Source organism: Erpetoichthys calabaricus, chromosome 18 (assembly GCF_900747795.2).
Source record: "Erpetoichthys calabaricus chromosome 18, fErpCal1.3, whole genome shotgun sequence".
NCBI lineage: Eukaryota > Metazoa > Chordata > Cladistia > Polypteriformes > Polypteridae > Erpetoichthys > Erpetoichthys calabaricus.
The window spans coordinates 57,181,234-57,194,390 of record NC_041411.2 but is presented as its reverse complement, the minus strand read 5'-3'; the positions used below and the strand labels follow the sequence as shown (position 1 = coordinate 57,194,390).

The window sequence follows — 13,157 nt, the reverse complement described above, 5'->3', positions numbered from 1 at the left end:
TTATGACAGGGTTGTGATAATACTATTACTGCAAGTCTTGCAGCTCTGCTTTTGTTGCCTGATCAATGCCACTGAGTTTCGATACACTGTTACTTTAAAAAAAATAATTTCAACGAGTTATCTAATAAGATAACAAGCAACTTCTTATTCTTCAGTTTATCAATCTTTTAAAATCCTCTTTTCATATATTTTACTTCATTAACAACGTCAAGTACTATGCCATCCAGTAGGTGGTGCTGCAGCCCCCTCAACACGTGCAAGTAGAATTCGACACCGGCCACTGTGTGCGCGTTTGGACTCGGGAGGACATGAAGTACAACGTGACGAAGTACAAGAAGATGCAGACGACTCAGGTACAGAAATACATCCGGCAAAAATGTTATATTTCAGTACAATATGAATAAATGAATGAATACACTGCAAAAACAGTCAAAGCCTACTTGGAATGCCCTTTGAGAGGACGACTGTAGATGGAAGTTCATGGAGGAATTTATCGCAGGACTACTTTGAAGAAAAAAAAAATTAAACCAGTGTGTTAAAGTGAACTGGTTCAATTTAGGGAGGCCATGCCAAATACCGACGTGTCTTAAAAATTACAAGGCATTTCTGTTACTTTTTATCGGATCAGTGTTTGTGTTTATTATGCTGTTTTCAAGAGCAAATAAAAACTTAATACTCAGATAGCTAACGAGTAAAATACGTTTTTGGAGGAATAAGATTTTTGCCTATCAATATATGTGAATGAATAAGCTGCTGAATTCACGCGGCTGTAAGCTCAAATCCTTCCCATACTGTATGGTTGTATTAGTTTAGATGCCTTCAACGAGCTGTAGGTTTGGAAGAAAATGTTATGAAACATGAGGCAGGTAGTCTATCCACAGTCAGAGAAGCAAGCTTTGTTGGATTCTGTAACTATGTTGACATCGGCAAGCTTTATATTACCAGATTTTCTTTATGAAATAATTTAACTGTCCTTCTCCAAGACACACCCTGTACCATTGTAAACAAACTCACCTTTTACTGATGCAGGACATATTCTATAGTTAAATTGATCAACGTGTAATATTTCTATTTTACCTGGTGGATCTATGTGCAGGACCTGTTGTTGAATGACTTTAGCTGAGGCATGAAAACCAGGGGCTATGTTTGCAAAACTGAAGTTCATGTCTTCATAGCGTTTCACTATTATTATTTTTAATAGTAACGCTTGGTATTCTCTCACCATTTCTTCCACATAGGGCAACACAGATTTACTGCACACATCAGAGAGAAATAGGGTGCGTCCATTTACAGTGTGGTAAGAGGTAAAGAAATTTGTCAAAGACTTATCAGTACACTACAGTGGCAGTGTTTTGAAACAACACTGTGGACAAAGAAAGGTTTGAAAACAGCCTTGTAAATGTCACTGTCAAAGAGCATTTGGAGACTTATCCACAATGATGGAAATGTTCAATATGTTCCTGTGCTGATTCTCTTCAGCAGGGCAGTAATTAATGACGGAGTGGCAAACCATCTTCAGATATATTATGGTTCTGTCCATGAAGCCATTAATCAGCTAGAGAAAGAAGTAATAGGTGATATCCATCCATTCCACTATATCCTTACTACAGGGTCACAGGGGTCTGCTGGAGCCAATCCCAGCCAACACAGGGCACAAGGCAGGAAACAAACCCCGGGCAGGATGCCAGCCCACCACAGGAACATACAAACTCCCAGGGAGGACCCAGGAAGTGAACCCAGGTCTCCAAACTGCGAGGCAGCAGTGCTACCACTGCGCCACCGTGCCACCCAATAGCTGATATGCTGAAAGTATTTTCTCTGAATGAATACAAGCAATGGATGTTTTTGTGAATAAATGTTTATTAATAAAATGAAAAAATGGATATGCTCTACTGGTCAAACATTTTAGAACACCTCAGCTGTTTCAGTTTTTCTTCAAATTAAAGCAGTTGAAATGCAGTGAATGACCTAAAATGGTGAAAACATAAGCAGTAAACTGCCAGAGGTTTAAATTTCAAGTTTAGGTTAGCAAAAACTGAAAAAAAAGAAATATCAAAATATTACAAATGGGCCTTCTTCAGCAAACATACAGATGTTCAGCAGCAATTAAAGTAAATTAAGCCTTGCATGTCAAAGCAAACAATTTGCACAGGTGCCTCAACTTTTTTTGATTACTTAAAAACCCTCTGTCTGTCTTAAAGCAGACTGACACTCACTGACACTTTGATTTTTTTTAGCAATTTCTTTAAATGAAAGGCCTACACTTCTAAGGATTTTAATGCTCTCTCTCATTTCATTTGTTGTTTTCTTGCCATTATCACTGAAATTTACGACTTTATGGGGTGTAGAGTGTGTAGAAACACAGTCTGTTCCAACTCCACTTTAATTACTATAGTTACTTAGTTCTGCTCAATCACCCATTTTATATAATGGGATAATATTTGCCATTTTCCAGTCCTTTGGAATTTCCCCAGTGCACAGTGATTTCCTAAACAAATATGGCAAGGATTTGTATATGTATCCACTAACCTGCTTAAGCGCTCAAGGATAAATAATATCTGGTCCTAGCGATTTGTTTGATTTCAGCCTATTTAATCTGAACAGTACTTCTTTATCAACAATTTCCAAAACACTCAGTACTCCCTTAGTAGCCACTGTTACTTTTGGGTGGTTATCTGCTTCCTCATATGTTAAGACTCCAGAAAAATACAAGTTTAGAGCATGTGCTATTTCATTGTCTGTATTTTTTAATTCCCCTTTACAATTCCTCCACCTTGACAGTTCTTCTATTAAAATACTGAAAGAATCTCTTTGGGTCATCCTTCACCTTATCTGCTATATTCCTCTCTAACTGCCTTTTAGCTTCCCTAATATCCTTCTTAGTGGTTACCCTCATGCTCTCATATTCCCTAAAATTCATATTGGAGCTATTAGTCTTATATGCTTTATACAGCTGTTTTGTTTTCTTTGTGCATTATCTTTTCGAAACGCTTTATTAACCCAATGTAGATTTTTTTTTAAATTCCTACTAATTCCAAATGTAGGTATGTACCTGTCCTGCATTATATGTAAAACATTTTAAAACCTGTTCTATAGTTGACAAATGTTAACACACATGAATTCTGTATAATTTCTGTGCAGAGTGTGACAGCTGCATTCAGGTATTGGTTTAATTTGTACATCAGTGTAGCATTTTAAAACAGTGCATCTGGAAAGTATTCACAGCGCATCACTTTTTCCACATTTTGTTATGTTACAGCCTTATTCCAGAATGGATTAAATTCATTTTTTTCCTCAGAATTCTACACACAACACCCCATAATGACAACATGAAAAAAGTTTACTTGAGGTTTTTGCAAATTTATTAAAAATAAAAAAACTGAGAAATCACATGTACATAAGTAGTCACAGCCTTTGCTCAGTACTTTGTCGATGCACCTTTGGCAGCAATTGCAGCCTCAAGTCTTTTTGAATATGATGCCACAAGCTTGGCACACCTATCCTTGGCCAGTTTCGCCCATTCCTCTTTGCAGCACCTCTCAAGCTCCATCAGGTTGGATGGGAAGCGTCGGTGCACAGCCATTTTAAGATCTCTCCAGAGATGTTCAATCGGATTCAAGTCTGGGCTCTGGCTGGGCCACTCAAGGACATTCACAGAGTTGTCCTGAAGCCACTCCTTTGATATCTTGGCTGTGTGCTTAGGGTCGTTGTTCTGCTGAAAGATGAACCGTCACCCCAGTCTGAGGTCAAGAGCGCTCTGAAGCAGGTTTTCATCCAGGATGTCTCTGTACATTACTGCAGTCATCTTTCCCTTTATCCTGACTAGTCTTCCAGTGCCTGCCGCTGAAAAACATCCCCACAGCATGATGCTGCCACCACCATGCTTCACTATAGGGATGGTATTGGCCTGGTGATGAGTTGTGCCTGGTTTCCTCCAAACGTGACGCCTGGCATTCACACCAAAGAGTTCAATCTTTGTCTCATCAGACCAGAGAATTTTCTTTCTCATGGTCTGAGAGTCCTTCAGGTGCCTTTTGGCAAACTCCAGGCGGGCTGCCATGTGCCTTTTACTAAGGAGTGGCTTCCATCTGGCCACTCTACCATACAGGCCTGATTGGTGGATTGCTCCAGAGATGGTTGTCCTTCTGGAAGGTTCTCCTCTCTCCACAGAGGACCTCTGGAGCTCTGACAGAGTGACCATCGGGTTCTTGGTCACCTCCCTGACTAAGGCCCTTCTCCCCCGGTCGCTCAGTTTAGATGGCCGGCCAGTGCTAGGAAGAGTCCTGGGGCCTCATGTATAAACAGTGCGTACGCACAGAAATGTTGCGTACTCCCGTTTCCACGCTCAAATCACGATGTATAAAACCTAAACTTGGCGTAAAGCCACGCACATTTCCACGGTAACTCATACCTTGGCGTACACAATTTCTCCGCTCGGTTTTGCAGACTGGCAGTTCCCAGCGTCAAAGCAGTGCTACTGTTCCTCCGTGGTCACCCTTTCTTTCTTAGCTCCACATTCCTGACACGGCTTTATAAATACACTGAAACTAACTGCATATTGTTTATTAGTGTAATGCATCTGATTGTAATTAACCTGCAGCAATATAATGGTCCAGGGAATAGCCATAGTATTCCAAATACCATAACTGCTTTAGCGTTGTAACTCTCACTGCATCTTCTTCTTCTTTCAGCTGCTCCTGTTAAGGGTTGCCACAGCATCTTTTTCCATATTACTCTCACTGTACCACTCGGAGTATTTATATCACTGTATCTGAGTGGGGAATCAAAGCAGCAGCTGAACGGAAAGAGAAATATCGGTATACAGCATGAAGCAGACGCTGCCTGAGCCACGGCAAAACGCTTTAGAGACTTCCCAGTACGGACTTCGCGGTTTAGAAAAGGTTTCATCCCAAGAACTCTAAACGCACTCAATCAGTCCATCAAGTTCTCCTTGTAGAACTGTTTACTTATAAGTACAATTACCTCACTGTAAACTTGCACTACAGTTATAATATTGCACAACCTGTGCCACTTTATAAAGCGCGTATTTACATATGATGACGGTATTCATTTTTAAGATGAAATGCAGCAAAATATGTTGATTATATTATACAGATAAAACTTTAACTTCATTTAAATAATCTGTATTGTTAATAATTAAACATGTGAGGACACGGTGCCGCAGCGCTAGCTAGTTCAGGGATTGTTCCTGCATTGCGTTGTATTCTTGTGCTGACGCGACACTGGAAAGATAGCATAATTAAACATGTACTACGAAGATATTTCAATGTTCCTTAAAAGTTTTGAAGAATCGATGTTCTAAGCTTACAGATGGCTTCACGTCTATTACATAGCTGATTGTGTGGCGATTGGGTATTTGGAGAAAGAAAAGTAAGGACAGGAATTGGAGGTTAGTACGTTTGAAAGAGACAGTACTGCTGTGATAAATTATTTCATTGAAGGTCACGCATGGCGCAGCAAGCCTCTTGCGTGAGATATGAACAAGCACTGCGCCACCGTGTTCCCATGTTTAATAACATGCTTTCATTCCTATCATCATGAAAAAGATATCACATATACATCTCAGTATTTTAATTATTCATTTAGCTGTAATATCACGAATGTAATGGATTATGTGTCCTGTTGGAGAAAGAGAAAGCCCGTTTAAGAAGCAGGTAGTGATTCACACACAGAGCACAAAGAAGATCAAATACAGAACAAAGCATTTAACGTCCTACTTTAGTTACAATGGGATTTGAGAAACTAGTAAATTAAATGATTTTAAGATGAACTTTATGATGTTCTACTTTAATGGCAAAATAAACTACGTGATTAAAGTGGAAATTTCGAGGTTAAAGTTGACATTTTGTGCTTTTTTCCCACTGTGTGCCTATTTTTTTTGTCTGTACCCTAATAAGCTTTCATATGACACTCAGACGGTGGGCTACGACTTGCCTTTTCACGGCGACTTTGATATGTGATTTCTTTTTTATTTCGGGCACTGTGCGACTTTGTGAACTTGACCTTTCGAGTTTGTCTGACACTTTTTCACTTGATCAACTTCCTTTTGTTGATTATACCACTGTTTAAACCAACAAATAGTACGTTTTTTTTACTTTGCCTCCACTTGGTATTCGCTGAAATTCTTATATTTTCTCCCGTGCTTTTCCCATTGTCTTTTCTCAGAAGGCTATTTATATCGATTTGCATATTCAATGAAGCGTAATTCTAGGAGGAGTTGGGGCGGGACAGAAGGCGCGTGCACGTGCGTTACTTTTCACACTAATCAGGATTTATGTAGTGGAAGAACGTGAAAGTTTGCGTACATACAGATTCCTGCATCTGGATTTTAATGTGCGTACACACATTCCCGCTTTTGTGCTTACACCATGTTATAGTGTGAGTTGTACGCACGGCGTTATACATGAGGCCCCTGGTGGCTTCGAACTTCTTCCACTTACGGATGATGGAGGCCACTGTGCTCATTGGGACCTTCAAAGCAGCAGAAATTTTTCTGTAACCTTCCCCAGATTTGTGCCTCGAGACAATCCTGTCTCGGAGGTCTACAGACAATTCCTTTGACTTCATGCTTGGTTTGTCCTCTGACACGAACTGTCAACTGTGGGACCTTATATAGAGAGGTGTGTGCCTTTCCAAATCATGTCCAATCAACTGAATTTACCACAGGTAGACTCCAATTAAGCTGCAGAAACATCTCAAGGATGATCAGGGGAAACAGGATACACCTGAGCTCAATTTTGAGTTTCATGGCAAAGGCTGTGAATACTTATGTACATGTGCTTTCTCAATTTTTTTTATTTTTAATAAATTTGCAAAAATCTCAAGTAAACTTTTTTCACGTTGTCATTATGGGGTGTTGTGTGTGGAATTCTGAGGAAAAAAAATGATTTTTTTGGAATAAGGCTGTAACATAACAAAATGTGGAAAAAGTGATGCGCTGTGAATACTTTCCGGATGCACTATATATTCATGTTTTAATTCAATACCAGAAACTAAACTAAACTTAATTTCAAATGTGACACAAAATATGAGGCCAAATTCTGGTGTCTAGGCATAAGCTAATTTGTAACACAATAAACAGTATTCTCAGGCAATAACCTGTAAGAAGACAAAATGATACACAATACAGACTGTTTGCCGGCATGGGCTTGTGGTGAGATGACATGTAACATAGCTCACAAATCTGATCTGTACTTAGTAATCAGGTTCTAATCTACAGCATTGCATACACATGTTGCAACTAGGGAGAAGTGGATCTACAACTTAACATATGCAACTTGTGAGGCATCAGATTAAAATTTTAAAACATCAAAATTTTGAAAAGATTCAGGTCGTCTGTATAGAGAAGTCTAAATTCCGTATCAATTTATAGTAAATCAATCAATTGGTCAAAACTCTAAATTTCTCCATTTGTCATTTCAAACATATAATGAGTATGATTACAATATAGTGTCAAATTTAAAAAACTCACAAATGGAATAAAACAATTAAAGCAACTAGACAAAACATGGATTAAGTATCAATGGATATGAGGAAGCCCTTGGAAAGGATCTGCCAGTGATAATTGAGAATATTGAACTATAGGAGAAGAGTAATCAGAGGACCAAGAGAAGCAGTAGCGTAGCAAAGAGTCAGATTTGCAAGAGTTGGTTTTAAAGAGTTAGTGTTTGAAGAACAATTCTAGAAAAAAGAGAAAGGAGGGTCTTTCATCTTGATGTAAATGTTATGGTTGACAGCCTTGTAAACTGATGTCTCTAGTATGTTTCATAGTGTGGGACTAAGAAAAATAAAAGAACATTCAGCAAAAGTTTTGCAGAAAAATTTTGGAACAGCTTGATGAATTACGTCAAATATCTTGGTAGTCTCACAGAATTTTGCAGGGCAAGCATTGCACATAGCTATTCTTGGGTGTTGTTGTTAACAGTTTTGTAAATTAGCTTGCTGAGTTTTATAGATTATTCTGTATGTGACAGGAAGCCAGTGTAGTTGAGCCAGCTGTGGTGAAATGTGGTCACGGTGTTTATCTGAGTCAGGACTCTAGCAGCTACATTTTTACTTGTTGTTGGTTACTATGTGAATGGAAGACAGTTGAGGAGAGAACTGCAGTAATCCAGTAGTACAGATAGACTTCCTGCTAGGGATAAAATGTAAGTAGTAAAATTAAATCAACATCAGCAAAGATGCGTGACTCAATAGTTAGTTTACTGTCAAGAATAACATTGAGACATTTCACAGATGATGACAAAATTGCTGGAGAGGATCCAGTGTCCAACAAGACAACATCAAATATCTTGATTTGTGCTTAAGATCTCACAAGAAGCTTTTTCGTCTTGTAAAAATTAGCAATAAAATAATGTATGCTTATGCTTGCCATGGCTCTGATGTCACTGCTGCTGGAGAGAACTTGTCCAGAACATATGCTAAATTTCATATACAGTTGTATGTCATCAGAGAATTAGTGGCCAATAAGACTGTCATAGCAGACAATGTAGCTCATATTGAAGAGGTCAATGAACACAATTTTGTGAGACCCCTGAAGTCACAGAATCTGGGGACATTGATTCATCATTAAAGGATAATGACCTAATTACTGCATTAAGCCAGAGGAGAAGGAACAAACCTAAATGCAGGAGATTTCATCTGGTTCATTATAGCTTACCAGATGGTTCTAAAGAGGTTTCTGGTGAGCCATGTTCAGAACAACAACGAGCATTAGAGCTGTGAAATATAAGACATTTTATTTCTCAGAATGTGGGGAGTGAAGGACTCTCTTCTGAAATCTGCTACTGAAAAGAAACTAACTACAAAGGCCTAGATAATTTTGCAATAGATTTCAGTCAGCAAATATATAAATATTAACATTTAAAATCAGCTGTGCAGTATCCAAATTTGCTTTACTTAGCTCAACAGGTTGCTGATCACCAAACCTAACCCTCCACAGTGCAAAATGGATAACAAGCACATTTCAGATTGCTAAGTATGTGCCATATTGTCCAGAACAATGAATGCCAGACAAGCTGTACATGATGTGTTATGTCCTACCCATTTTGAAAAAGAGAATGTTTCAGGAATGTTAAATATTAACCCCAATCTTCAGAATGCTTAGGGCCATATTCAGCCATACAGTATACTGAATGCCAATTTCAGCTCACTTATATTGATAACCACCACTGCTATTTCTTCGTAGTGATAACTGTGATACATAACTCTTAAACACACTGAATGTGATACCAAGCTCCCTACGGTGATGAGTACCTTTTCCAGTGCTGCAGCATGTGGAAAGGATATCTGCTGATCTCCTTAATCCAGAAAACGCAGCACTCCAGATAATAGTAAATTTACTAGCTTTAAATTAACCTTTATACTGCTAAATTCACATTGAAAAGTGTGTTTATGTGTGTCATGCATATACTTTCCCAAGTGTGGCAGTTTTGTAGTGCATACCCGCTGTGACAAACACCATAGGGTGCTGAATGCATAAGCAGCTTTCTCTTCTGAGTACTAAAAGGCATACCTAACGCCCAGAACACTGCATTTCATAATCAGCTCCCTAGGAAGCTAAAGGCCATACCCTGCTTAGGACATTTTTGGACATGATACAAAACTCTCCAGGAGGTTCATCATCATTTTCAGTTCTTCTCTCAGACCCTGTGATTTACAGAATTTATCCTTTCTCTTCAGGATGCTGAGTACATTATTTAGGGTTGTACAATACTGATTGTAGCAACCAAGTGTCCAAAACACCATTCCCAAATCACTAGGATTCTGGACACCAAGCACAACTCCCTAGTTCGCTGAACACCATACCCAGATCTCAACAGTGTTAATAGACATATTTGGTTCCCTAGAATGCTGATAGCTATACTCAACTCTAGACATCACTGTACAGCATACTCGGCAGTGCAGCATGATAATCATCAGTTAATTCTCTCTGATGAACCTTATAGCTTCCTATTTACCAGAAACCTGCAGTCTAATTATAATCAGCCTTTCACTTGCATGTTTTTATTTTAATCCTTGTTTTCATACACTACATCCGATTCTTTTGGACAGCTTCCATATGAACATAACTAATATGGAGACAGACATTGGTTACTTACCATTCAGTCTGTGGATCATCGATGACAAGAAGCACTTTGAACTTCTTGCTTGTGGTGGCTGGGGTCTGTTCTACTAATCCAGCTGAGGCAGCTGTCTGCTTTACAGCATTCGAGATGGAGCTGAAGAAGCTTGTTCCAGTTGGCGGTGCAGCCTGCTTCCTCTCCTGTGCAGGAGAGGCCACGGGGGGAGGGGGCTGCTGAGGTTCTGGGCGCTGAAGGTCTGTCATGTATCCGTTTGGCAGGTTAGCAATAAAACTGCTGTCAGACAGCCTTCGCCGCAGAAAGTTCATTATTTATCTGTGCACGGAATTGAAACAGAGAAGCAGACAGTACCTGTGGGAAGAGGAAGAGATGCTGAGCCAATTGCAAGGATGTTGGAACTGGTACGAAGGCAACTCCCAAATCTTTAGGTCTCCATGCAGTCTTCGGTGAAAATACAGGCCAGTGCTGCCTCGAGTACAGGGATGCTATTTGTTACTTGTTTTTCTTCTTGTCTATTTTCCTCCCCTTACCAGAAATTGCGCTTCTTCACAGCCTCAGCAGGCAATCTGCCATTCACCACTGCTGTGAGAGCCCTAATGCCTGCAAGTGCTTCTCTCTCTCTCTCTGTCTCATACACACGCATGCGTACCTCCTCCTTCTGCCCAGCCCTCCCATTTCACAGCCTGCAAAAGGGTTTTCCCGTGAACAGGAGCAGCTGGCTTCTCCCCCTTTCAGCCCTGTTTTCTTAACGAGTGGGAGAAAGCAAGAGGAGCACAAATAGGGATCCGCACACTCATTAATGATGCAGGCCTCAGCATCACCGACCTCTGGGGCTGTACTTAAAGCTGTTAACCTCTTATTAACCAAAATTGGTCTTCAACACTATGTGTAATTTACTCCTACATGCACGATTCACTGAACTCCAGGGACTGGGAAATGACATGATATCTTAGCAGCAATAATGCACAATTTAAATGAGTCACATTTGAAACAAGCTCTTGTGAATAAGCTGCCATCCAAACATCTGCCATCAATCTAAAGCATGCAAATGAGCTCTCATAGTGCATACAATGATTTAAGAGTATGCATTTTACTATTGGGAATGGGGATTAGAAAATGAATGTACAGAATTTAACTTAAAATAAATTAACGCACAAATTAATTTATTTAGGCTAACAGGGAGCCAGTTGGCTAGAACATAAGAAATTTGATGAATGAAAGGAGACCATTCTGTTCATTTGTTTAGCTAATAGTTAAGCTGTCCCAATAGCTCATTCCGATTTTTCTAAAAGGTTGTCAAGATTTCTGTTTCAACTCCATACCTCTGTAGTTTGTTCCAGAGTCCCACAACTCCTTGAGTAAAGAAGTGCTTCCTGGCTTCAGCTTAAAATGCACCTCCCATTAAGTTCCACTGATGTCCTTGAGTATGTGATTCACCCTGAAGATGAAAGAATTGTACTGGACCAATTTTATCAGTGCCTTTGAGAATTTTAAATACCTGGATTAGGTTTTAACATAGTCTCTTCTGCTCAAGATTGAACATGTTTAATTCTCTGAGATTGTCAGAGTAGGACAGGTCTTGAAGTCCTGGGATGCACATGCTTGCTCTTCTCTTCACCGCATCAAGTGCTGCTATACCTTTCTTGTACCGTGGTACCCAGAACTGCCCACAATACTTCAGATATGGTCTTAGCAGTACACTATATATTTTAAACATTACGTCCCTTGACTTAAATTCAGTAGTTTTTATGAATTAACCTAACATTTTATTTGCACTTATAATTGTTTCTGTACATTGCTTAGTTGATGAAAATGTTGCATAAACCCCTAAATCCTTTTCAGAGGTTGCCTCCAGACTGACTTTTACCTTGTATTTATAACTGATGTTAAATTTTGCCCATTAAACTGCATTTTCCAGGTATTTGCCCAGTTCTGAAGGTTGTCTGGGTCACTTTGGATTCTTTTTGCCTCATCAGTGTCTGCCATTCCTCCAATTTTAGTGTCATCTGTGAATTTAGCAAGATTACTGACTATACCACAATCAATGTCATTAATACAAATCAGTAAAAGTAATGGTCCAAGGACAGACCCCTGAGGGACTCCACTTATGACCTTGCTCCTTGTGGAGCATTCTCCCCTTATCTGTATTTCTTGTATCCTACCAGTTAACAAGAGATCCAGTTTTATACGTAACTTCTGATGCCTACAGCTTCAAGTTTCAGAATTAATCTTTGGTGTGGGACTAGCTTTTTGAAAGTCTAGGTAAATTATGTTGTATGCTTTGCTTTTGTGAACTATTCTGGTTGTTTCTTCAGAAACATGTAAAAGATTGGTTTGGCAGGACCTTCATCTCATAAACCCATGCCAGCGGCAATTTAAAATATTATTTAGGTGCAGGTCATTTTCTAATTTATTTCTTATTATAGTTGCCATAATTTTGCATGGCACAGAAGTAAGACTAATTAGTCTGTAACTACTAGGATCGATTTTATCTCCCTTCTTGAAGATTAGAATCACATTTGCAACTTTCCAGTCCTCAGGTACTTCTCCTTTCTGAAGTAACTGCTGAAATATGCTTAATAAGGGTTTATATATGTCATCTTTCATTTCTTTCAATTCAATTGCTAAAATCCCATCAGGTCAAGGGGTTTTAATAGTCTTCAATTTATTGAGGGCTTGAAACACATCTGGCTTTTTTTTTTTTCTTCTTTATAAGGCAGTCTAGTTGTTTCTTCCTTTTTAAATACTTTGGTGAAAAATTTGTTCAGTTCATCTGCTATTTCCTTCTGATTTTCAACATTTTCTCGATTCGTGGAAAAGGACTTCTCAGGAGGAGGGACCGACATCCTGACCAGGAATTCCATACCCAGGCAGGAAGCCCCAGGCAATTGGAAAGGTGTCTCAACCGGACATGTTTTGAGGACCTTCCCTGGCAGAGATAAAGGAAGAGGACAGGGAAGGACTGTCTCTGAGGGAAGTTTATTCCTCCCCAGGCGCTAGATGGCAGCAGCCCTCCATATCGGTGCCCATTCAGGAACCAGCAGGGAATGCTGG

General features: G+C 39.4%; 1 protein-coding gene across 3 annotated transcripts in view; it reads right to left on the bottom strand.

Moving 5' to 3' along the window:
• syn2b (synapsin IIb) overlaps positions 1 to 10,742 on the bottom strand; it is a 270,752-nt gene extending 260,010 nt beyond the window's left edge. For 2 of the 3 annotated variants that reach the window (XM_051921476.1, XM_028825452.2), the window contains exon 1: positions 10,122 to 10,741. In XM_051921476.1, the coding sequence (XP_051777436.1) occupies positions 10,122 to 10,411 (290 nt within the window). In that variant the 5' untranslated portion in view covers positions 10,412 to 10,741. Of the gene's footprint in view, positions 1 to 10,121 lie in introns of all 3 variants that reach the window. The other variant, XM_051921477.1, reaches the window with a different exon arrangement.
• Between the last annotated feature and the right edge of the window lie 2,415 nt (positions 10,743 to 13,157).